Here is a 26,122-nt window from a genome sequence, read left to right as displayed (position 1 = left end):
TATTTTAGGTTCAACCCATTCGAGATGCAAGTCTCTTAATTACAATCCCTTGCTTCAAGGGAACACCCTTTGATTCCATCATAAAGAAACAGAACGTGTGTTTGATTTTGCAACTGCTCCCAAGTCCAACCTCAGGATGCCTACGTATCCCTTGCGGGAATCAAGCCACTCGTAGTTCAAAGATTCACAATGAATAAATGACTCATCGCAAAAAGAGGAATTTGAATGAATTTGATTAAGGAGTGTTTGGGTGAATTTAGCTAAATAAACTAGGGATTCGATATGAAATTGTGTTTGGGATGGTTGCATCAAGATTGAATCTCTAGATTGCCTACGTACCCTTTCAAAGGGATCAAACCAACGTAGTTCGAAATTTGGGAATTAATGGGTAAGTGTGGCCCACTAATTGAGAATTCGTGTCTTTGGGACATTTTGGGGATTTTCATAGGTAGATGACCCATGGGAATAATTGGAAATTAACGGGTAAGTGTGGCCCACTAATTGAGAATTTCTGTTTGAGAGACTTGGATTTAATCTCATTAGAATTTTCACGGGTAGATGACCCCTGAAGAATTGGATGGTTTTGTACCACTTTCGTTGTTGTCGATGTCCAAGAAAAATAATGAGTAATTTTAATTATCCCATTAATTTTTCCTAAACATTGACAATTGCATTTGGGAAAGTGTTTTGGCAAAATTTGGTTAAGATAAACCAGATATTTAAATTTGGTTGCGGTTGCGTCTATTGGGATGTTAGACTGCCTACGTACCCTTGACGGGATCAAATCGACGTAGTTCCAAATTTGGGAATTAATGGGTAAGTGTGGCCCACTAATTGAGAATTTGTGTCTTTGGGACAATTTGGAGATTTCCATAGGTAGATGACCTATGAGAAAAATTGAAAATTAATGGGTAAGTGTGGCCCACTAATTGAGAATTTGTGTTTAAGAGATTTGAATTTAATCTCCTTGAAATTTTCATGGGTAGATGACCCATGAGAAAATTTGGAATGGTTTTGCACCATTTTTTTCATTGTCAATATCAAAGAAAACTAATGGGCAATTTTGATGAACCCACTAATTTAATTTGATCATTGACACATGCGTTTGTATCCATGCCTGATTGGGAGGATTTGAGATTAATGGGCTTTTTTGATCAACAAAACCCATTAATCCATATTGATGCTCCTTTAAAATCTTTTGGGAGTTGAGCTTAATGCTCCGCACATGACCACTAATTTATTTGGACTGGAGTCACCGTCACAGCATGGTTGAGTCACTTGGCACTCTTTTCTAAATAGCTTCTTTGCCACAATGGTTGATTCCCACATTTCTTAGTGTGGCTTTTGAAGTGGTTTTGTACCCCTTGACATCTGGTGTGGTTTTGTACCACTTGAGTCTTCACTTGACGATTTGAGAATTAATGGGCATTTTTGGAATTTAAGCCCATAATCCATCATTTGCGGACTTGAGACTTTGCAACAATTGTTCGCCAATTGGATTGTTTTTTATGGACAAGTTCGTTGGGCTTGAGACTTGTAATGAACGAGTTCATTGTATTTGAGGTCACCAAATCCTAGAATATTGGCTTGGGGCCGTCAGGTTTTGACATATATATTTAAGAAGTGGGCCCACATGAACGGATGATCACCGAGACATGGGATGTACGACATCTTCAAATATTTTATTTTGAGTTTATATCAAATGTCCACTTGCCAAGACAATTTGCAACTTGAGATATATTTTTTCCTTTTCTCATTTCCCATTCATTTCAGACTTGGTGCCGAAATCACATGGTCCCAAATTTAATTAAGGCACCCCAACCTGGAAATCCTTCTCCCAGTGGGTTTTGAATAAGCCAAATGTTCCTTGTTGAAGTGGAAGATCTTGGAGCGGTCAGAAGAACAGCAGCCCTTTTCCATATAGGATTAGACCATGCATGCATCTATTTTTTAATAGATACATTTGCACGACAGCAAACTAAGGCAAAGAACTTCTCTTTATCAAACCATAGACTCTGCTTGACCTCTGCTGCCAATTAGAGATAATTTTTCTCTTGTTTTGTCCTTCACGTGGTAGCATCCCCATGCCTTTCTTTAGTTCTTTTATTTATTTATTTATGAATTGAACTAACTTGGGTTTTTGTGTTAGAAATTAGGAATGTAATTAAATTGTTATTTAGTTTCCTTTTATTAGTTGATTGTAATTGATTTGGAGTAGTCTCCAAGTAACCTAGTTTTCCTAGTTAAGCTTGTAATATCTCTATAAATACTTAGCCTTTTGGCTCTATCAATAACAACTGAGAATTATTCTTCTTAACAAAATCTCTAATTTCACATGGTATCAGAGCGATAGGCTCTGGGACCTTCACCACGATTTGATTTCTTCTTAGCCTTATGGTCGTTTTTTATTATTTTGTTTGAGAGCTCTCAGTATCTCAAAATTCTACTCTTGATCATGGATCAGTTTTGCTCCACCTTTGCCAATCACGTGGAAACAAACATTACTGGTCTGGCAAGTTCTTATTTTTCTGATTTTCAAAATTCAGTTTCTTCTAATAATTTTTCACAGGTTTGGATTCTTGATAGTGGTGCAACGGATCACATCACATCCCAACCTTCAATTTTTTCTCAATCGTCTTCTTCATCGACTCTTTCATCTGTTAAATTACCTACTGGCGCTAACGCTTCAATACATTCCATTGGGTCCATATCTTTTGATTCCAATATTTCTTTACACAATGTTCTTTGTGTCCCTTCTTTTAGAGTTAATTTAATGTCTATTAGCAAGCTTACCAAATCTCTGAATTGTTGTGTCCTCTTTTTTCCTGATTTTTGTCTTTTGCAGGATTTGGCAACGAAAAAGACAATTGGCTTGGGTAAACAACATGGCGGACTCTATTATATTCACCTTATTCCTACTCACCCATCCTCAAATCACGTTTCCACTTCATCAAATTTTTGGCATCAACGTCTCGGTCACCCTTCACCTGCTCGCCTACAATTACTTACTAAAATAAATCCAGCTATTTCTTCTAACTCTTCTCATCATTGTGATGCATGTCATTATGCACGGCAAACTAGATTGCCTTTTGGTAGAAGTTCAATTTCTTCTACTGAACCTTTTTCTTTAATTCATTGTGATATTTGGGGACCTCATAAAGTTCCTTCTCATTCTGGTGCACGCTACTTTTTAACCATTGTAGATGACTATACTCGTTGCACTTGGTTATATTTGATGCGCTTCAAATCTGAAACTCAGCCATTATTAAAATCTTTTCATGCTTTTGTTCGTACTCAATTTAATCACGATATAAAAGCAATACGTGTTGACAATGGCAGCGAGTTTGCTTCTATGCGCCCATTTTTTATGGAGCATGGCATCTTTTATCAAACTACATGTGTCTATACTCCTCAACAAAACGGAGTGGCTGAGCGTAAACATCGCCACATTTTAAATGTTGCTCGTGCTTTACGATTTCATTCAAATGTTCCTTTAATCTTTTGGGGTGAATGTGTCCTTACTGCTACCTATCTAATTAATCGCATGCCTACTCCTTTGTTGTCAGGAAAGTCCCCTTTTGAACTACTCTATGATCGTGCACCCTCATTGGATCACTTGCGAGTCTTTGGGTGTCTTTGCTATGCCACAAACGTCCATCCTGTCCAGAAATTTGACTCACGTGCCCGTCGTTGTATCTTCATTGGCTACCCTGTCGGGCAAAAGGCATATCGCCTTTATGATCTCACCACGAAACAATTTTTCTCTAGTCGTGATGTCATTTTTTATGAGAATGTTTTTCCTTATTCAAACTCTGCAGGTGACACACGGCCAAACCCAATTGTTTTGCCATGCATAGACTCTTCTCATGAGCCATGTATGAATCCATCTTTCACATCTCCTCATCAACCTGATGTTTCACAACATCTGGATCAATCCCATCCTTCAGTGGAGGAGTCACCTTCTGTCATTCCTGTGGATGAATCTAATAGTTCTTCCACCATTCATGCGGACCACCATAACTCCACTCCTCTTGCCTCGCCGGATCCGGTTTCTCTTCCTCCAACTCTTCCCATCGCTTCTGCCCCCACAGAACCAGATCCCTCGGTGACGGCTCACCCATCTCCTCCTCTGGAACCAACCCGTCACTCCACTCGTCCTACACGACCTCCTATTTGGCATCGTGATTATAAAGTGTCTCATGCTATGTTGCATACCCAAGTTCCATTGTCCGACTCTATGCCAAGTTCTAAGAAAGGTACTCGTTATCCCTTGTCAAATTTTGTTTCTTATGCACGTCTATCACCCGCACATCGTTCTTTCTTAGCTGTTATTTCAGGTCAAACAGAGCCCACTTCTTATGATCAAGCTGCAAATGACCCCAATTGGCAGCAAGCCATGACTGCCGAGATTACTGCTTTGGAGCAAAATAACACATGGACCCTTACGTCCCTGCCTCATGGTCACAAGCCCATTGGTTGCAAATGGGTGTATAAAATCAAACATCGTTCAGACGGCACCATTGAGCGTTATAAAGCTCGGTTAGTGGCTAAAGGCTACACCCAACAAGAAGGCCTTGACTATCATGAGACCTTCTCCCCCACCGCCAAACTTGTCACTGTCCGATGCTTGCTTGCTATTGCTGCTGCTAGACATTGGCCTCTTCACCAACTCGACGTCCAAAATGCGTTCCTCCACGGACATCTTGATGAGGAAGTATATATGCTTCCCCCACCGGGCTTTCGTCGACAGGGGGAGAATCTTGTGTGTCGACTCAACAAGTCACTATATGGACTTAAACAAGCATCACGAAACTGGTTTTCCAAATTTTCCAACGCTATAAAAATGGCGGGATTTAATCAGTCCAAGGCAGACTACTCTCTATTCACCAGGTCACATGGCTCATCTTTCACTGCTTTATTGATTTATGTTGATGACATTATAATTACAGGCAATGATCCAGCCTCCATTAAATCTCTCATGGGAGTCCTTCATGAAAAATTTCGTATCAAGGACCTAGGTGACCTTAAATACTTTTTGGGCATTGAAGTGTCAAGATCCAAGCGTGGAATTGTCATCTCTCAACGAAAATACACCTTGGATATTCTAAAAGATGCTGGTCTTCTCGGAGCACGCCCATATGATTTTCCCATGGAACAAAAGTTAAAGCTGACTCCAACTGATGGTGATTTGTTACATGACCCTGCTCACTATAGGAGACTTGTTGGGCGCCTCATATACCTTACTATAACCAGGCCAGACATTGTTTACTCAGTACATATACTTAGCCAATTCATGCACCAACCACGCAAGCCACACCTTGAGGCAGTACTTCGAGTTTTGCGATATCTAAAGGGTTCACCCGGCCAAGGACTTTTGTTTCCTTCAGAAAACAACTTAAAGCTGACAGCCTTCTGTGACTCTGACTGGGCTAGCTGCCCAACTACAAGAAGATCTACCACTGGGTATTGTACCTTTCTTGGGGACGCACTAATATCATGGAAAACAAAGAAGCAGAATGTTGTCTCACGCTCTTCAGCCGAAGCCGAATATCGAGCCATGGCACATGCAACTTGTGAGATAACTTGGTTGAGATACTTGTTACAAGATTTTCAAGTCAATATTCAAGAGCCCGCTGTTTTGCATTGTGACAATCAAGCTGCACTACACATAGCAGCGAATCCAGTTTTTCATGAGCGTACAAAACATATCGAGTTGGACTGTCATTTGGTACGAGAGAAAATTCAATCTGGGATGATTACTACTGCATACACGCCTTCTTCCCACCAGTTGGCAGACATCTTCACAAAACCACTTGGAAGAGATTCCTTCAATATGATTATTCGCAAGTTAGGAGTTCTGAACCTTCACTCTCCAACTTGAGGGGGAGTGTTAGAAATTAGGAATGTAATTAAATTGTTATTTAGTTTCCTTTTATTAGTTGATTGTAATTGATTTGGAGTAGTCTCCAAGTAACCTAGTTTTCCTAGTTAAGCTTGTAATATCTCTATAAATACTTAGCCTTTTGGCTCTATCAATAACAACTGAGAATTATTCTTCTTAACAAAATCTCTAATTTCACATTTTGCATGGACAGCAACAGCAATAGCAATAGAAGACCCTCTAATCAATTGGATGCTTCTGGGATTCAGCTTCGCAAGTGACTTGGAACCAAAAGAGACAAATTCTCTTATTGTCCTTTTTGTGCTGTAACTTTCCCAAGGTCAATAACCAAAGAGGACCTTGAGACCTTCAATTGGCAGGAAGTAGAGTTCCACTTCCCTTTTTCTTGCTCATCGCCAGCTACACACAAAGGGGAAAAATCCTCTTGCTTTTCACGTGGTAAGTCCCCCCCTTGAACTCCTCTTTTCCTTTGATTTTTTCTTTTGTCTGTTTCCATGCTTCTAACCTCTTGTCTTCTCTTTTGTATGTAGAGACTGTGCTGCCAGCTTGAAGGCTTTGGAGTTTGGTGGAGGAAACCACCTGTCATTTTGCTTCAGAAACCCAAGAGAGAACTTGTGGTACATGCCTTGCCAGCTCCTTTTTTTTGTTTTTGTGTTTGCTGTTGTTGTACCATTGTCCATGTCCTTTTCTTTTTTCCAGTCATAATAAACCAAAGAAATATTCAAGAGAGGGAGGAGGGGCTGTGCGATACAGCCCCCCCCCCTTTTTTTTTTTTTCATTACTTTTTTTATGTCCCTTGTTTTGTCTTTTACAAAACAAAACCCAACACACAGAACCACTTTTTCTTTTGCTCCTATTCCTCCTCTGTTGGCTTTTTTTCGTTGGCTTGCAGGCAGCAAACACTCATGAGGAGGCAATTCAATTTCCATGCGCCCCTTTTGGTTTCGGATGCTTCATACAGAGATTTTACACAGGGACTTGTAATTACAAGCCTTCGCTCTTTTGATTTTGATCCCATGGTGGGTTCATCTCTACATCCATGATTTGAGGGATTCTTTGCTCCTGGAAGAGCTTATTTGGTGGTGCATGATGGAATAGACTATGCCATAAAACATGATGATTGAAATCATCATGTAAGGCAAACTTGAAAACACTGCTGGAGTTCTTTGAGCGGAGCCAAGCCTCGGAGAGATTCTTAACCTTGGTTATGATGATTTCAATCATCATAGCCAAGAATTTCTGTGGATTGATAAAAAAAAACTGCTGGGTGCGGATCGTAACCTCCGAATTACTTGAGCGGAGCTGTCCCTTAGAGAGATTACTGACCCTTTTCATGATGATAGAAATCATCATGGCCAGGAACCCTTGAGTTGAATGGAACTTGAAATCTTGAGCAAAAAAATCAGAAAATTGTGCCATGGAACTAATCTTTTTACCTTGAAATGGCTCTTTCCTTTCTCAAGTCTGCTTGCTAATTTTTCTTCTTGTGATGAGTTTGAATTCAAGCTGATGACCACTTCTCAACCGGGATACTTATCTCTTGGTGTTTCAAAACCACTGAAATACATCTATTTTATTTTTATATGTTTTTCTTGATAAGATTGCAGGGACAAAACAAATTCAATTCTAACCCAAGTCAAACTCTTGGCTAATTGCTTTTGTGAAAATTTTCCGTTCAACAATAATCATCATGAGTGATCAAGATGAATTACTTGGATGAGAAGCCAAGGATAGCTAAGACGTCAAGAATTACTTGGTTTGACTAACTGACTGTACAAACAAAATAATTAATATGATCGTATAATTAATTCGAGTGACTAACAGTTTTAACACAACCATTTTGTGGCGTAGTAATAGTAGTGTATATCTAGCCTGTAAGTCATTCGACCATCCAGATCATAACTAAAGGAGAGATAGGCAGGATTGTTGATACTAGAAAAAACCAAAGTTGAGGTTAATACAGGTAATTAAAAAAAAAGTTCTTTTGATATAGGTCCAGTTCTGAGTTTGCACTATGAATGCAGTCCACCTCTCTTTTGATATAGAATTGAGTCAAACGACTCAACAGGCCAGCCAAGTATGCAAAGCCTTGGCCACTGTTTTTAAAACATTTACACATATTGCCATTGTACAGTTAATCCTCTAAATTAATATCACATTTCTACAATTAATCTCAATTTATCAAACGCTTTCAACCAGTGAATACCTTATGGTGTGGTATAGATGTCTTTGGGTGGTTTGATTTACCTGCTTTGCAGGTTTGCATATACCTCCTTCATAGGTAATTTCATATCATATACCTCCTCCATAGGTAATTAACATTCATATGTATAGCTCCTCCATAGATAAATAGCATTCATATGTATACCTCCTTCACAGGTAATTTACCTATCCATACCTAATTAACATTCATGTATATTCCTAGTCCATAGATAATTATATCTCCTCCATAGGATTGTAAGAATAAAAAGAAGGAAGAAAAAAGAAGAAGATGAACAAGATGAAGAATAGGAATTTTTATTTTATTATTATTATTATTATTTTTTATTTTTTTATTTTTTTATTTTTTTTTGTATCAGCGTATGTTTATGAGATTTTCAAAATTAAAATGGATAGACAGGAAAATATTTTATAAATTCAAATCATAATTAACTAAAAAATCAAATATAGTAATTATTGGCCTAAAATTAATTTCTTACCCGCTTATGAATTGCAATCAGAATTAATAGTTGTATTAATTAGCTAATTATTATGATATAAATTAGTCTTTCCCGATTGAAATCATAAGGGCATAATTGGAACATGAAAATAAATTTAAAAAGAAAAAATATATATGATTACATCATAAAATTAGAAAAGGAATGTAATCCTATGTGGCATTGAAGTCATAGGACTTGGATTACTAACAATACGTGTGTGGATTGCACCCAAATTTTATCGTAAGAATTGGACTTATTCCGAATTATTTATATAAAAAATCACTAAATTTCATTTAACAAGTCGCTTTAACAAATGACAAGCCACTAGATAAAGATATATACCCATTGTGATTGACTTCTTGCTATCAAGTTGATTAACCACGGTGAGGCTGAACTTGGCATATCTGGTCCACCCAAATGTTAATGTTGAAGCATCTGCAACTTCCAAATACAGGGACAAGTAATCTACTACGTTGTCCCCCTTAGGATATATAAGGATCTGCCTGATCAAACCAACCCAAGACGATTAAGTCTACATATTAACCAATTATTATCCCAGAAAAAAAAAAAAAAAAAAAAAGGAAAAGAAAAAGAGTCTACCATTTATAACCACAAATGACGAAAACATCAGAATAATGCATTTCGTTGTGCAGCATGGAGAAGTTGTCGATTCTCCAGGTGAACGTCCCACACACAAAGTCCTCTTCTTCCCCTTCCTCCCTCTTCATTCTACCAAGCTCAATCCCATAAAATAAAATAACAAGGAAAAAAGAGTAGAATAAAGCTCATAACATAACGGAGAAGTACTTACCTTCCAACTGACGAAGTGGAAAGTAAATTTGGCAGACAAACTATTCTTCTTTTTAAATCCTTGTTTAATACCCTAAACCTCTGGAAGAGAGACAGTCCGAACACGCCACAAAATATTGAACAAAAACTCAAATTTGCTGATGCTAGAATTTCTCCATTAAAGATTGTAAAACTAATTAGTTTTCCACTACAACTTGGGCCTCGCATGATTGCATATATAGGAACAAACATCACAAAAACAAGAATCATATGCATGCCTCCTCCACCAAGATATGTGAGAGAGAGAGAGAGAGAGAGAGAGAGCAACAGTCTCCTAGAAATGAAATTAAAAAAAGAGTGAGAGAGCGAAAATCTCCTCCTCCTATGTTTTACGCCGGCTAGGCCCGGCCAGCTCTAAGATTAGATAGAATTTGGACCAATGATTTGAAATCTTGAAGACAGCCCGCTTAAGCCCATATAAGCCCAACCCAACGCACCCATAAAGTTTGCATAATATTGCATTTAATATCACAAGTGGGCTAATTTAAATTCAAGCACCACAATTGATTTCATTGGTATTGAAAATAGTGGCAAATTTATTTGGTTGATATTTGGCTAGCGGATGCAAAATTCTTGTATTTTAATACTGGATCTGGAGTTACATGTGTGGCAACATTATCTCCCAATCAACCACCACACAGATCTTGAAATAATCAAATGTACCAGTTACATGCACCCTTGTACATTACAAATGATGTGCAATCCAAATAATGTATCATGTATCAATTCCACATGTAGCCACATAGGGAAGAGTCACTCCCTAACCTTATTATAAAATACTTAGAAGAAAAAAAAACGCCCGACTCACCAAGCCTGTCTTGGCCCAATAGGGTGGGGCGGCCAAGACATTTGAAACCTTGGCCTAGCTTGACCTAACCCAAAAAATCACGATAAATCCAACCCAAACCCAAAAATTTTGGGCCAGTCTAACCCAATGACAAATCTTAGTTTTTATGTAGGGGGCTTCTATAATGAGGGGCTATGTTGAGGGATTACAATAAGGGGCTTCAATCCAACAGTCCAATAATAACTTTACACTGGATCGAACGGCTATTAAAGACCCACTCATTATAACCACTCATTATAACCCCTCATTATAGCCTCACCATTTTATGTATATGGATATGTAGAGAATGTTGTTTAACAATATGTTCAATTGACAATGAGTCAACTATCGAAATCCCCCATGAACTTGTACAAAAAATTCAATTTGCCCCTAAACTTTTTTTAGTCAAGTATGGATTGGAACACTAGTCTTTCTTTTTTCTGAAGTAAAGTGGGTATCATGAGTAGATATTTACAAGAAGGAATCAGTAATTATAAATTATGGATATTGGGATGTAGACTAGATTAGTTTATTTGTTTGTTTGTTTGTTTTTTTTTTTTTTTTTTTTTTTTTGTCAAAAACAGAAAGAACAAATGTTCTTAAGAGCAAGAAGAAGATACATAAAGGTCATGCCTCTAAAGGAATCCCTTGGTTAATTAATAAAGAGCACAACTCCTACGCCCATAAAGCAGATATTCTTAATACAAAGATGGTTCTTTAATTTAGTAACAAACAATTTGCATTTTTCAAACTTTACTTTTCTCTCTCCAATATCAATGTAATCTTCTCCAATTAATGTAAAATTGCTCCACCGTTAGGAGCGTTTCAGACTCTATTCCAAAGCCAGAAACCTCCTTTCTCCGGTCATTTCTTCATTTCTTTTGGGGTATGAGTCATAGCAACGTGAACGGGGATGTGTTTTTTGTGGGAGAGATTTTCGTCCCAATTTGTCTAAAATTCTATCTTTCTCTTCGCTGTCTCTTTCTCTTTGCAAAAGAAATCGAAATAAGAGGACCTTACCCGGGGGTGTTGGCCAAAGGTCCTCCAGTGCCTAAGTTAGTTTGAGTGTTTGTAGGAAAACAATAGCTAACAAAAGGGTACGGAGATGTATGTATGTTGTGAACCGGGTGGCCAGAGCCTTGTGTGAGAGAGAGAAAGAGTTATGGTGGCTAGGGTTTGTGAGATGGAATTTCTGTAGAGTTTCAAACAGAAGTTTAGACGTAGGTTTAGAGTTTGGAGAAAAATAATCCTTGTTGGGAAAGGAATTATGTTTCCAATTTTAGGATATTTAAATCAATTAGGGATTTAATGAGAATCAAATGTCTAATTCAATGCAAGTATCCCCAAATCAAATAATCCCCAAATGGAAGGAAATATTTCATCTAGGGTTTTGCTAAAATTTGGTTCCCACAAATGCCCCCCAGCTTCTGCATGGCCCGTGGTGGCATGTAGGAGATGTGGATTGACTGTTGGACTGGGCTTCCTTCAATGAGTTGGACTCTGTTAGTATTGATTATGTGATTGGAATTTCCTAGAGACAAATTAGACTAAGTTAGATGGTAAATTAGTTGTGATGGTGGCTATCTAAATTCCAAGATATGCTCTGAAGGCTCATACGTCAATCAACGATCACTAAGGTAAATTCTTCATTCAATCATGCATCTTGATTGTGGTATTTCAAGCATTCTTTCAAACTCATAATCTGATTAACATTTTGATTTAGAAGACTTTTTATTTTAAGAAAGATTGATTGATTTTATAAATTGCTTTCCAGTTTTGAATATTAAAAGTCTTCTTTGATTGGAAATCAATTAGTCTAATTTTGAATATAATCAGTTTGATTAGGAACTAATTGATCTTGTTTCTAGTTTTGAAAACCATTATAAAAGCAAGGCTTGGTTTCATTCTTTTACACAACTTTCAACGACTAGAGTATTTCATGAGTTTTTATATTCACAAAAGAAAATTGATGTGCTTTGTTGTTCATAAGGATAAATCATCAAGAGAAAGATTATCTTGGTGATTTGCCCTTGCATTCATTTGCATCCATTTGCATAAGTTACAAGGTTCTCATAACTCCGGCGAGTTTGGATCAATCGCGCGCGTCAAGAATCGGATTCAACATAAGGAGATAAGGCGAAATCCTGCGAGAAGTTGAGTTACGAAGAAGTTGGTACGTTGTCTAGAGTGTTTAGCACAAGTTTGTATACTTCTTGTAATCATCGTTCTATAGTGGATTTGCCTTGGACTATCAGGTACCGTGGATTTTCTCCAAAGGTGAGGTTTTACCACGTAATATATTTTTTGTGTTTTTCTTTGTTTTTACGTTCTGACCTGTACAGGATTGATACATCGTACGAATCCCCTTGGCGTGTTTTATTTATATTATTGTAATACTCTTAACTACTCAAAACATAGACTTTACGCTTTTAGTGTTTTAAGCCATCCTATAGGTATTTTTAGACTCCTTTTGCAGATTGGGTTCCCAATTGGAGTGGGCTTTTGACTGTTCTTGGAGTTGGGTTCCCAGTAGGAATGGGCTTGTGATTCCTTATTAACCTAGGACGCCCAACCTGTATAAATGCAGGGCTTCTCTTCACTCTTCTTGACATCGCAAACTTCACTTCTCTACTTTCTAGCTTGAGAGAGATCTTGGAGAATTTGTAATGCTTGTCGAAGAGAGGAGTCACCATGCATCCTAAGGTAAGTAGAGCACGTATATTTCTTTTTCTTTGTCTTTCTTCTTTTTGCGGAGAAGACCAGCTGGGGGAAGCCCGGCTGGTTGTCGTCTTGACAATCGACGGTTGGTAGTAGGTGGCAGCCATAGTGGAGTCGGTGCGCGCATGTGGACCAGCTATTGCCTGTTGTCGCAGGTCTGGGCTAGAGCGTGATGGCCTCATGGGTTGCAGGCCAAGTCAGTTGGGCAAGTATCAAGAGGAAGTTGGTGGTCAACCCCCTGTCCAGGATGTTGAAAGATGGAAGCAGAATGGTCCAGACTCTGATGATCAGCTAGTTGGGCAAAAGGAGTGTTTTGCCGGACTCCCCTAAAAAAGAAAGGTTGATGTCAAGTCTTCAAGAAATGGAGTTGCGGCTTCGCGGGCGAAGGATGTATCTTCATGGAGGAAGAAATAAGTAGGAGTTGCTCCCCCTTCATCTATTAGGGTTAAGCACCTCGTCGGCACAGACAGTAAGAAGGTTGGCACTATGCAAAACACTCGGGACGTTCTACTCAAGCATCCTGCTAACAAGCTTGGAAATCGTGATCTACTCCGTGAAGCGGTCTACTCACGAACTAGTTCACCTGCCGAGAGGCAAAGAGATATTGGTATTCCTTTTCGAAGTTCGAGTTATCCGCACCAGTCAAGGGATGGAGATCGAAGCTGTTGAGTCACGAGCAGTCAAGTGTGGAGTTGATTCAGCATCATCGACTCTTCTAAAGGTGTGGATAATGGCGGCAAAGAAGGCGAGAGAGTCATTTGCCCGAGCAAAGGGTTACTCCGCAATGTCAGCTGCTGATCCCAAGGTGGACAAGGTCAGCCCTGCAGGAGATGTAGGCGTGTCTGATTTGCTGAAGACGAACTTCTTGTCAAGCCAGTCTGCTTGCTTCAAGGTGGTTGATCATATCCATTAGACTGGGGATCTTGATACCTTCTCAAGTCTTTCCTTGGAAAAACAAAGGGAAGCAACAGTATATCTGCTTTTAAAAATGAGTAGTTTTTGATGCTGAAAATATTAAGAACTCGTCTGCTGTTGCCCTCTCTTCTGCTGCTGACTTGTTAGTCAAAAAGATGTTTACTTTCGTCTTGAGCGCAAGAATGTTGACCTCTCCCTTAATTATGACAAGCTTCTGGCTAGATTTGGCGCCTATCACAAGTTTGCTAAAAAAATCCAAATTTGAAGCTATCACAGATGCTTACCAGCTAGGCTACTTGGACTGCACAAATAGGTCTACTCCCTTCTATGCAATTGGAGATAAAGATATTGAGACGCTCTGTCGCGACTTGCCCCCGTTCATCATGAGCAGGTCAATCCTATGAACATGGAAGGAGCTGAAGAGTGGGTGGCCGAAGAGGCAGTAGCTACAAAGGATAGAGCAGAGGAGAATGCAGCTAATGAGATGGTGGCAAAAGTCGTGAATAAGGCCGGCGGAGCTGCTGAGAGCGTGGCTGATTAGGCATACGTCGAAGAGGCTGTAGATCAAGGATCTCCTACTTGCGTCTCGGAGTAGATGAAGACTCCTTTATTTCTTTTCAGCTTTTGTAGTCTGCTTTCTTGTTTAGAATAATTGGTCTTGCTTGACATATTCTTTTTGTTGAACTCGGCCGATTGGTACTTTGCTATGTAAATTTCAGTTGCTTTTTCTAACTTCAATTCGTATAGTGCCTTGTGAACTACTTGAGTGTTTCTTGGTTGTGGCATGTTTAGTTTACGTCTGAAGACGTGTCGATAAGAGTGGCCAGTTTGGCCTACGTCCAGAGAGGTATCGATTAGTGTGTGTGGCCCGTTTGGCTTACGTCCGAAGACATGTCGATGAGAATGGCCCGTTAGGCCTACCTCCAGAGACTTTTCGGTGAGAGTGACCTGTTTGACCTACGTCTGAAGACGTGTCGATGAGAGTGACCCTTTTAGCCCACGTCTAGAGACGTGTCGGTGGGAGTGGCTCATTTGGCCTACGTCCGGAGACATGCCGATGAGTATGACTCGTTTAGCCTGCGTTCGGAGACATGTCGGTGAGAGTGGCCCATTTGACCTATGTCTGAAAACGTGTCGATGAGAGTGGCCCGTTTGGCTTATGTTCGAAGGCGTGTTGATTGCTCTCATGAACACTCTATTGGGAAAAAAAAACAAAAACAAAAAGCTTGAACTTGTATTGATGCCTTTGTGACTACATTGCTTTATTGAACAAAATAAATGAGTTGTATAGGTAACTTCAAAAGTAACTTATCTTCAATTGAGGTGAGGGAGGCTTGGCCGCCTGCTTAGAGTTGAGCTGATAGGTGAAGAGCTTCGTGGATAGTACCCTCCGAAGGTGATGGGCATTCCATTGTCTTGGAACTTCCTTCCCTTAAAAGATGATGACAGGATCGTCTTCCATGACTAGGTAGCTAGTGACGGCTTGGGAGACGAAAGTCGCTTGCTTGATCTTTCTCTTTTGCTCCTTGGTGGTCAACCCGGGCTCTTGGAGTCGACTAGGATCGTGTTGATCCGTATGACTTTTTTCGTGAAGGCTCATTGGCAGCTGTGTCACTATCCTTGATTTGCTAGATAACCCCCTTGTGATGAATTCCGTGCAATAGACGTCTCTGACTAGTTCGTCGAGGTGTTTTTTCCATGCGAAGCTGTCATTTATGTAATGACCATGTCTTTTATGAAATGCACAATATCTACTGGTATCCTTTTTGGCTAGGTTTCTTTTCAAAAATGATGGTTTCTTTAACCAAGGCATGTCTTTTACTTGGACTACAATTTGGTGTATTCGAGATAGTGAACTTGGTATAGCTCTCAACTATTGGAGCACCTCCCTGAGGCTGTGATCTGCGCTTGCCTTCATCCTTATTGTTCATCTTACCGTTCCTTTGGCTTGCCTGCTCAGCCAGTTGATTTGCTTGCTTAGTAGCCTTCTTCACTACGATCTAGTCATCGTCTCAAAGTGCATAATTCTCTAATGTCCCAAAGTCTTCTACCAGTGTTTGGCAGGGAGAAATGGTCAGCATGCAATACAGCTCACACTCAATTGGCAAGCCCCTCTTGAAGGTCGATGACACGATTCGATTGTCACATCCAATGATGTTTGCCCTTTCTACTTTGAACCTCTTGATGTAATCTCGGAGGGATTTATCAAACTTCTTGTGAAGGTTGAGTAGGTGGTTAGGGTTCTTCTTGATCTTCCGGTAAGATGTAAGCTTGCTCCTTGAAGTTGCTGATCGACCCGAGTGATAGGGTGTGAAACCAATCATGGGCTCCTCCTCGCAAGGTCATTGCAAACACTTTGCACATTAGCGCGTCATCGGCCTTGTAGAGGTTCATAACACTATTGAAGTGTTTTAGATGACTCTCGAGATCGGAATTCCCTTTAAAATGCGTGAATAAAGGCTTTGAGAATCGCTTTGGAGGAGCAACCAGCTCTATTTCGGCGGTGAAAGGTGTAGAGTTTGCTAGGTTCACCTCCCTGCGTAGAGCATCTTTGAATTTTTTACCAATTTTTAAGCCTCGAAGTCAGTTATTTACGAGCTTCTCGACATCTTCCACACGCATGGCTTGCCAATCATGTCGATAACCTTTGTGAATCAGCCGAGAATGGTTGACTTCCTCGTTGACTCACAGCGGTCGACCTTCTTGGTTGTCCTGCCGGTAAGGTAGATTAATAGATTGATCTTGCGAGGATTCCTCCACGGTTTGTCGCCTTGAGTTGGTTCTCGAGTGGGTTGGTGAGCGTCGGTTGTTGCGTTCGCCACTCAATTGTTCACAGCATCGGTTATTGCGTTCGCCAAGCCATTGTTCACGAACTTGCACTCTTTAGGGCCCAACCTAGAATGTACTTCTTTATGGTCCAAGAGAGCGTGGATGTTGGACTGTAGGCCTAACCTCTCGCGCATATTGGTCTTTGGACCTAGTCTTGAACGGATCGTCGATCGGCTTAGAATATGGCTTGTAGATGTCTGCGTTTCGTCAGCACGATCTCGTTCTCTCACCTGCCCGTTTGCCTCTAGCTGACTTGTCTAGGATCTCTCGAAATGCTTGTCGTTATGCTCGTGGATCCTTCTCTCCTCGTCATGGGCTCTAAGGTCAGGGCCTTGACTTAAGTTGATTTGCCTGAATAGCTAGCCAATTAGATTGTTTTGGTCGTCGACCTTCTGTGTGAGTTGACGACTCGTGAGTTAAGGCCCACTTGACTGTGTAGGTCAGGAAGAGATGTGTGGATCAAGCCCAATGGCATATGGGCTAGGGCTCCACTAGATGCGTACATGGATGCATACATCAAGTGTGGTTGCAAAGGAGGGAGCAAATGGATTTGCCCCAAGACCGAGGAGTGGCTCGAGATAGCATTGAGGTGGCCACGAATGATGGCATGTATGTATTGTGTGAATCGAGTGGGCAGAGCCATGTGTGGTGGATGGAGCCTTGTGTGAGAGAAAGAAAGAGTTATGGCGGCTAGGGTTTGTGAGATGAAATTTCAATAGGGTTTCAGACAAAAGTTTAGACGTAGGTTTAGAGTTTTGAGAAAAATAATCCTTGTTGGGAAAGGAATTATTTTTCTGATTTTAGGAGATTTAAATCAATTAGGGATTTAATGAGAATCAAATCCCTAATTCAAGTCAAGAATCCCCAAATCAAATAATCCCTAAATGAAGGAAAATATTTGAACTAGGGTTTTGCTAAAATTTGGTTCCCACAGTTTCCCACATTGAAAGGGCCTACAGACTTCATCCTTCCTTAGACATCTTGTTTTTCTTAAATATTCCATTCTAAAACAAGAGCTTGCAATGACAACTCCATAAATCTGGAACATCCTGGTGGGTTTCTCTTTCAAATTTCTGTAGAGTTTCATATAGGAATTTAGCCATCTATTTATAGGGGCCTTGGAAGCTTGGGTTTTAGAAGAATAATTTCGTAGATGGAAAAGAATTATTCTTCCTGATTTGGCTAGATTGGCTTAATTTGGGATTTGATTTAAATCAAATTCTTACTTAAGGTAGGAATCAAATCAATCCTAATTAAATCAGGTAACTTCTGATTAAATTGTATAACTCTCAATTACATCAACTAATCCCCAAATGGAAGGAAGTATTTGACCTAGGGTTTGGTTAGACCATCATATTGTCCACGTAGAACAACATATCGTCCACTTTGGGTTTGGTAGGTTGCTCCAGCGTTCTTCATCCCAAAGGGCATGACCTTGTAGCATTAAGTCCCTCTCTCGATGATGAAAGAGGTTTTCGCCTTGTTATCGTCGTGCATTAGGATTTGATTATAACCGGAGTAGGCATCCATGAAGCTGAGCAGCTGATTGCAGGAAGTTGAATCCACGAGCTGGTCGATTCTCGGCAATGGAAAATTGTCTTTAGGGCATGCTTTGTTGAGGTCGGTGTAATTGATGCAAACTTTCCATTTGCCCATTTCTTGTTTCGTCACCAGGACAACGTTGGCCAGCCATTCTGAGTGGGAGACCTCTTCAATGAAACCGACAGCTAGAAGCTTGTCGATCTCGGCTTCAATGATCGCGACCCGCTCAGGAGCGAAGTTGCGTCTCTTCTGCACCATAGGCTTGTTGGTGGGGTCAACATGGAGCTAGTGGCAGATGATGTTCAGGTCGATGCCAGGCATGTCAGATGGCAACCATGCGAACATGTCTTTGTTGTTCTGGAGGAAGGTGGTCAGCTCCACCTTCTCGTCTGGGCTTACGCTTGAGCCGATCCACTCTTTTTTGTCTGGCTGGTCAGGATCGAGGGGTACTAACTCGACGTCTTTCTTAGGCTTCCAACCTTATTTAAGGGAGCCTTTCGGGCAGATTCTCTCGTCTTGATCTTTCTCGTTTGCGTTCTGGAGTGAGCCGACCTACACTTCTTTATCTGGTGGGCCAGGGTCATGGGATACTAACTCAACGTCATCCTCAGGCTTCTAACCCTTTTTAGGGGAGTCTTCTGGGTGGATTCCCTTGCCTTAATCCTGGCTCCTTAATTGCTATTGTGAGGTAGCAACCCTCTTCCCATTCGGACTTGCTTGTCTGCTAGAAGCTTTCTACCTCATTGGCAGCTTGCATGACTGGTGTGAACTGCAAGTGCTTACTCTTCTTGAGCCCTTGGGCTGTGCATCTCATTGCCTTGGCTTGGTCACTGTTGATATGCCCGATCCCGCCCCCAGGGATGGGGTAGCGGATCTTCTGGTGTAGAGCAGATGTGATGGCTTCGATCTTATTGATCCACGGTTGGCCCAAGATTCCATTGTAGGGGGAGACCTTGTCGATGACCATGAAGGTTTGCAAGCAGACCACTACGGGTAAGTAGATGTCAAGGTCAATCGTTCCAACAGTGATCGACATGGCCCCATTGAAGTCGGTGAGCGATCTAGCAAGTTTACTGATCTTAGGCTCCAATCCCATATGTTGGATAACAGATAGTTGCAGGATGTTGGCTGCGCTGCTCTCGTTCACGTGAACTCGCTCGATCACAGCTTGTTCAATTTGGATGCAGATGACTAGGGCATTATTATGTGGTAGATCAAGCCCAATCAAGCCCTTATTCTGAAAACCGATTATGGGTGTATCCGCAATGACTGGGACACTAGTTGTGACTTGGGAGACATAAGTCGCTTACACGATCTTTCTCTTGCCCTCCTTAGTGGTCAGCCTAGACTCCTGGGTGGTGTTGATCCTTATGACCTTTTTGGGAGGTTCCTTGGCAGCTGCATCATGGTCCTCGATCTGCTGGATGGCCTTCTTTGCGATGAATTCTATGCAATGGCCTTTTTAAAGATGAATTCTGTGCAATGGCCATCTTTGACCAACTCCTCAAGATGCCTTTTCTAGGCATTGCAGTTGTTGTGTAATGACCGTGCTCCCCTTGGAATGCGCAGTATTTACTTGCGTCCCTCCTAGAAAGGTCTCCCCTCTGGAATGGAGGTCTTCTCACTCACGGCTTGTCCTTCACTTGTGCCAGGATCTGATGGATGGGGATAGTGAACTCAGTGAAAATTCCTGTTTTCGAGCCTCCCTCTTGGGGCCGCGATCTGCACTTGTCTCGGGCTCTGTGCTTGAACTTGTTGCTCTTTTGGTTTGCCTGCCTTGTCAAGTGATCAACTTGCTTGCTGGATTTCTTTGCAGCAATACGGTCATCGTCCCAAAGTACATAGCGTTCTGCCGTATAACTCGTGTTCGGTTGGCAAGCCCTTCTTGAAAGCCCAGGATGCCACTAGGTCATTGCATCCTATGATATTCGCCTTCTTAGCCTTAAAATCTTCTAATGTAGTCTCGAAGAGACTCATTTGGTTTCTTGCGTAGGTTGAACATGTGGTCTGCATGCTTTGTGAAGATGAGGGCGAACTCCTTAAAGTTGCCTATCGACTCGAACAGTAGAGTATGGAACCAGCCTTGAGCTGCTCCTCGCAGAGTCATCGCGAACACTTTGCACATCAAGGCGTCGTATGCCTTGTACAAGATCATGGCACTGTTGAAGTTTTTTCAATGGCTCTCAGGGTCTGAGTCCCCCTTGAATGGAGTGATGGATGACATTGTGTACGACTTCGGCTGCAAAGCTCGTTCCACCTCATCGGTAAAGGGCGAGCCGTAGACTCGATCAATTTTCTTGCTCAAGGCCTCATCTGTACTTCCTTTAGGTTGGAGACCTTAGAGTCAGTCATTTACTAGCTTATTGACATTCTCTGCCTGCATGGTTGGTGGCTCGGGTCGACGTCCTTGGTGCTTCATCTTCCAAGGGTTGATTCTCTTGGTTACCCTGCTCGTGAGGCAAATTAGGAGATTGAGCTTGTGATGATTTCTTTACGACTTGTCGCCGCGTGTTGGTCCTCGAGCAGGCTGGTGGGTGTCGATCGACATCTTCTGCCCACAAGGCTGGTCGCTTGGGTCGGCATCTTTGGTGCCTCGAGCGCAGTTGGCTAACTTCTTCCTCAGCTTCCAAGAGTCGATCCCCTTTGTTGCCCTGCCCGTGGGGCAGATTAAGAGGTTGATCTTATGAGGATTCCTCTATTGTTTCCCGCCGTATGTTGGTTCTTAAGTAGGCTGGTGGGCGTTGATCGTTGCGCTCGTCACGCAATTACTCATGAACTCGAGCTCCTTGTGGTTTCAACCTAGATTGGACACTTCTTTGTGGGCCCAAGAGAGCGTGGACATTGGACTGTGGGCCCAACCTCTCGTGCACATTGGTCCTTAGACCCAACCTCGAACGGCTTAGAGTACGGCTCGTAGCTATCTGCGTCTCGTCAGCACCATCTCGTTTTCTCCCCTGCCTGTTTGTCTCTGTCTAACAAGCCTGGGACCTCTCGAACTGCTCGTTGACATGCTTGTGCATCCTCTTCTCCTCGTCACAAGGTCCAAGGTTAGGGCCTTGATTCAAGTTGATCTGCTTGAGTAGCATGCTAATCAAGTTGTTTTGATCATCAACCCTCTGTGTGAGTTGATCAACATGTGAGTTAAGGTCCACCTGACTGCGCGAGTCGGGAAGAGTGGTGTGCAACGACCCCAACGGCATATAGGCTAGGGCTCGATTAGACGAGTACACAAGTACATACTTCAAGTGTGGCTGTAGAGGAGGGAGAGGATGGATATGCTCCAAGACTAGGGAGACGTCGAAGTAGCTGTGGGGCTGTGCAGCAAATCCGGCAGCTGAGTGGGGCGGTTGCTGCTATGCTCCGACAGCAGGATGGTGCGGCAGAGCAGCTCCGGCAAGATGGTGCGACAGAGCAGCTCCGGCAAGATGGTGCGGTAGAGCAGCTCTGGCGCCGTGCAAGTCACGGGACCATGTGGTGACTGTTCTGTAATTCCAGCAGCTAGAGGTGACTACACAGTGTTAGGAGGCAGCTGCAGGATGTTGGCAGCCACGATTCCGTGCGGTTGCAGCGATGTTTCTACTGTTCCGGAGTGCGCCGTCGCGGTGGTTTTGCTCCTTGGGCATTTGCTTCCAACCATGGTTGTTTGGAATGTTTCGGTGGATTGGAAAATGGATTTGGAGCACGCTTTGAGTACTATTTCGCACTCTCAATGGGAGCACCAATTTGTGGGAGCGATTTTCGTCCTACAAGAATATTCGCCTAAGATTCCTTCGTCTTCTTCACTTCTCTTTCTCCCTACAAAACAAATCAGAGTAAAAGGACCACACCCGGGGGGTGTTGGGCAAAGGCCCTCCGATGCCTAAGTTAGGTTGAGTGTTTGTAGGAAAACCGAGTGACCAGAGCCGTGTGTAGTGGCCAAAGCCTTGTGTGTGTGAGAGAGAGTATGGTGGCTAGGGTTTGTGAGGGATAATTTCTACAGAGTTTCAAATAGGAATTTAGACGTACCTCAACCTTTGTGCACAACCATCTATTTATAGGGGCCTTGGAGGCTAGGGTTTTAGAAGAATAATTCGATAGATGGAAAAGAATTATGCTTCCTTATTTGGCCAGATTGGCTTAATTACGGATTTGATTTAAATCCAATCCCTAATTCAAGTAGAAATCAAATCAATCCCAATTAGGTCAAATAATCCCCAAATGGAAGGAAATATTTGACTTAGGGTTTGGCTAGAATTTGGTTCCCACAATGACCATATGTAATTATATATATGTCGGTGTGTAGGAAACATGCAAGCTCTCAATCCTCCTCTCTTTTTATCAATGAAATCTAGAAAGCTTCAAATCAGGAATAAACAAACGTCAGCCATCTGTGCATATATATTGAAATAATTAATTTGAGTTTCTTTTTATTCATTTATTTTTTTCATTTTTCACTTTAAAAAATTAATTTATTCTAACTTCATTTAATACTGTCTTTCTTTTTCTGAAATAACTTGGTTATCTTAAGTATAAGTTACGAGAAATCATTGGTACTGGGATATAAACTAGATGATTTTTTTTTTGGTGGAAAAAACTAAAAGAAAAACGAATCTTTTTTAAGAGCAAGAAGATAATACATGAAGGTCATTTTGATCACAAAATCCCTGTAGGAATCCCTTTATTAATTTAAAGAGTACAACTCCTATGTGCATAATATATTTTCACTACTACTATGATGTAAGCACCAAGTTGATGTCAACGGAGTCTAGCTCTTTGAAAAAGGGTCTTAATTTGCAAATAGTGATCACAAGTTGGAAATCTCATGGCACCTTAATAACATGTGTGTGAAACTACCATGGTATATTAAAGAAGTTATTTTGGCATATTGATAGAAGTAGAGGCACTCAAATGTGGAGTTCTAGTTTGCACCATTGCAATTTATGAGTTCTAGTTTGACATGTGAGTTTTAGAACTCATATATTTGATCGCGTTCAGTGTACTTGTTCCCTTGCAAGCACCTACACACATATCTTGGTGTCACCACACTTCATGATTTGAGATCTCGTCATCATCTACATTTAGAGAAAATATTGTGTGTACTGATCTTGGAGGAAGATCAATGCCCAATTGATATTCCTATGACCAGGAATATTTTAGGATATGACTATGGCCCATTATAAGTCTCAATGTATTCAATCTCATCACATAGTTCTTATCTCCACTTTCATATTCTTAGGACTATTGTTGTTTTACTTTTATGATAATAGACCAAACATCATGGTTGAAAATAACTGGTCTTACCCATTAATAACTTAATAAGTTATTACAAAATATGTCTTTAACATTAACTATCACATAATTAGTTAGCTTTAAGGGCATACTAGTAATAGCCAAACGGAAGAATCGAGTAGCCAGGTCCAAGTCAAGAGGTCACAAATACTGAATTTTGGTAACTGGAGTGCCATTCATGTGTGATGATGCAAAATTAGTGAATGAAGTAGGGACCATAAAAAATGAAAATGAAAACCGAAAATACTTTCAAGTTGTTTTTAAAAAGGATATAAGGGTGATTTTGAAAACTCAAAAACGAAATATGTTACAATTTAAAAATAAAAAAATAAAAAAGCGAACAACGAAACTGAAAACTGAAAATGAAATGGTTATCAAACAACATCTTAGTTTTTAATTATTTAACAATAGTATTTGATGAGTTGTGACTAATCATGAATAAAGTTTTGACGAATCAAATTAAAAACCGAGATGTTGTGCCCTTTGGCTGTTGAATAAATTTAACTGTTGTTTGTTCAAATAAAATAATTTATCCATTTGGTATCCTACTCAAAAATCAAGATTTTTTTTTAAAAAAAACATGGGTTTAATTACTGATTTTAAGATCTAAAAACTTGTTTGGTATTGAACTCCAAAATATTTTTAAGATCTAAAAAAAATTGAAATTATAATCAGAAACGCTAATTCCCAAATTGGAATTAACAAAAGGAGAGAGAGAGAGAGAGAGAGAGAGAGAGAGAGAGAGAGAGAGAGAGAGAGAGAGAGAGAGAGAGAGAGAGAGAGAGAGAGTGTGTGTGTGTGTGTGTGTGTGTGTGTGTGTGTAGAGAAGGAGCAGAGAGAGAAAAAACCCTAAAATCTCACTTTGTTTTGTTTTCAACAATGGGGGTGTTGAGTTTTTTTTGGGTTTGAGTTTTAAAAAATGGGCCTACCAAGCGGGTTTTTTGGGCTTTGGACTTCTGTTTTTGAGTTTATAAAATTGGATCCAAGTATGATACCAAACGGGCCCGAAGTTTCCAACATTTTCGTATGTATACTGAATCATAGCAAATTTTAATGGGGTTTTACCAAAAAAAGGACAAATAGGAAGGCAAAATGTTAAAATAATCCACCCCTTCCAAAATTGGACAATTTGGTCTTTGGCCTTATATTAATTAGATGAAATTGTATTCATATCTTCCGAATTAGTAAACTATATTGTGTTTTAAAACTATAGCTCCCGGTTAACTATAGTTTAGTACCATGTGGTTACACCCTTAGGCCCTATTTGGTTGGTTGGACTAGATAGGACTTTTTCAATTAAAATGGACATGGGTCCAGTCTGTTGTTTGGCGGGCTTAATTGTATCACACACTAGCTAGGACTTCAATTTTTGTTTAGGATATGAATCCAACATACACTGGATATCAAAACCCACGTCGAGGCATGGGTTTCGAAGACAACCTCACGTCATCTCCTCTTGCTGAACGTGAAGTCTCCCTCACGTTGTCTCCTTCGCTTCATCTCCTCTTCGTCGTCTCCCTCATCCACTTTACATCATCTCTGCTCTCTCTCCTCTTCTCTCTTCTCTCATCTCCTCTCTTTTGATTTTTCTTTTTCAAAAACTAATTTCTCTATTTGTTATCCTATTTTTCTGGATGGGAACAGATCTGAAAGATCTTCAATGAAAGGTATCATAAGAAATCAAACTTAAAAAACTACAGCACTCAATATCTACTAGCTTTTCTAAGCCCCACTGTACTGATTGTATTCTTGGTAAAGCTACCAGGCTTCCTTTTACCCCTTCTTCATCTGTATCCACTACACCTCTAGGAAGTTTATTACTAGTTACAATAGTCTTAAGCACAGTAGAATGAGGATGTCCTAACCTCTTGTGCCAAGTTTGAAGAGAAGCCTTACTGACTAAGAACACTACTACAAAAAGTGAAAAAGACGACCAGAAAACAACGACGGTCTCAGTGAAAACCGTCGTGGTTTTTAAAAAGACGACGGTTCTAAAAACACCGTCGTGTAATACCACCTTAGACAACTAAAAAATGGAGATTCAAATGGCTGTTCAAAAACAACGACGTATTTAATTAAACAACCGACGTCTATTTGAAACAGATTTCCGCAGTGTAAAATCAAAGCCAACAAAGAACGGCAGAAGTTATGAATCGACCGACGTAGAAAGTAAAGACGACGATTTCAATAAAAGCCACCGTTTTTACTCATAAAATAACACGACGAGGTTTTCGTATAAGACGCTGTATAATTACAAACAAATCCACGGCTTTAAAATACAAAATATCGCCGTATTAAATTAATGTACAACGACGAAAAATATAAATATATCGACGTCATTATGGTATAGTTCTACGACGTTATCTTTAAATCGTACTATAAAATTTAACGTCGTATTTATTCATTTTATACGTCGTACCTTTAATTTAAACCGTCGTCTTAATAAGAATTTTTGTTAACAATTTTTTTCTTTGATTTTCTTATCCTACGTCGGTAGATCTACTTAATGACAAGAATTGAAATAACCACGACGGTTTATATAGAAAACCGCCGACATAATCAGATTTTTCTGAG

The 26,122-nt window shown here is 40.5% G+C and overlaps 2 protein-coding genes across 2 annotated transcripts; both read right to left on the bottom strand.

Annotated features, from left to right (window-relative positions):
• On the bottom strand, positions 8,695–10,399 carry LOC18787329. The gene is made up of 3 exons (XM_007219180.2): positions 9,413–10,399; positions 9,202–9,330; positions 8,695–9,104 (listed from the first exon to the last, which is right to left on the bottom strand). Exons 1-3 carry the CDS (start codon positions 9,664–9,666, stop codon positions 8,891–8,893), a joined length of 597 nt encoding a protein of 198 aa, XP_007219242.2. The 5' UTR covers positions 9,667–10,399; the 3' UTR covers positions 8,695–8,890.
• On the bottom strand, positions 18,182–21,480 carry LOC109947246 (uncharacterized protein K02A2.6-like). The gene is made up of 3 exons (XM_020557173.1): positions 21,262–21,480; positions 19,020–19,517; positions 18,182–18,565 (listed from the first exon to the last, which is right to left on the bottom strand). Exons 1-3 carry the CDS (start codon positions 21,478–21,480, stop codon positions 18,182–18,184), a joined length of 1,101 nt encoding a protein of 366 aa, XP_020412762.1.

Source organism: Prunus persica, chromosome G2 (genome assembly GCF_000346465.2).
Source record: "Prunus persica cultivar Lovell chromosome G2, Prunus_persica_NCBIv2, whole genome shotgun sequence".
In the NCBI taxonomy this organism is placed as follows: Eukaryota; Viridiplantae; Streptophyta; class Magnoliopsida; order Rosales; family Rosaceae; genus Prunus; species Prunus persica.
The sequence above is the reverse complement of the archived record's forward strand: the minus strand, read 5'-3'. Positions and strand labels throughout refer to the sequence as shown.

Bases quoted from the DNA above. Each gene is read 5' to 3' on its own strand.
- LOC18787329 (XM_007219180.2), bottom strand. From the start codon at position 9,666: ATGCATATGATTCTTGTTTTTGTGATGTTTGTTCCTATATATGCAATC. The intron at 9,331-9,412 runs GTAAGTACTTCT...TGAGCTTGGTAG, and splicing joins TCCACTTCGTCAGTTGGAAG to AATGAAGAGGGAGGAAGGGG. The intron at 9,105-9,201 runs GTAGACTCTTTT...TGGTTTGATCAG, and splicing joins GTCATTTGTGGTTATAAATG to GCAGATCCTTATATATCCTA.
- LOC109947246 (XM_020557173.1), bottom strand. From the start codon at position 21,480: ATGCCGTTGGGGTCGTTGCACACCACTCTTCCCGACTCGCGCAGTCAG. The intron at 19,518-21,261 runs GCTTGTTAGACA...ATCGGTTTTCAG, and splicing joins AGCAGTTCGAGAGGTCCCAG to AATAAGGGCTTGATTGGGCT. The intron at 18,566-19,019 runs GTAGAAAGCTTC...ATCTGCCACTAG, and splicing joins TCATGCAAGCTGCCAATGAG to CTCCATGTTGACCCCACCAA.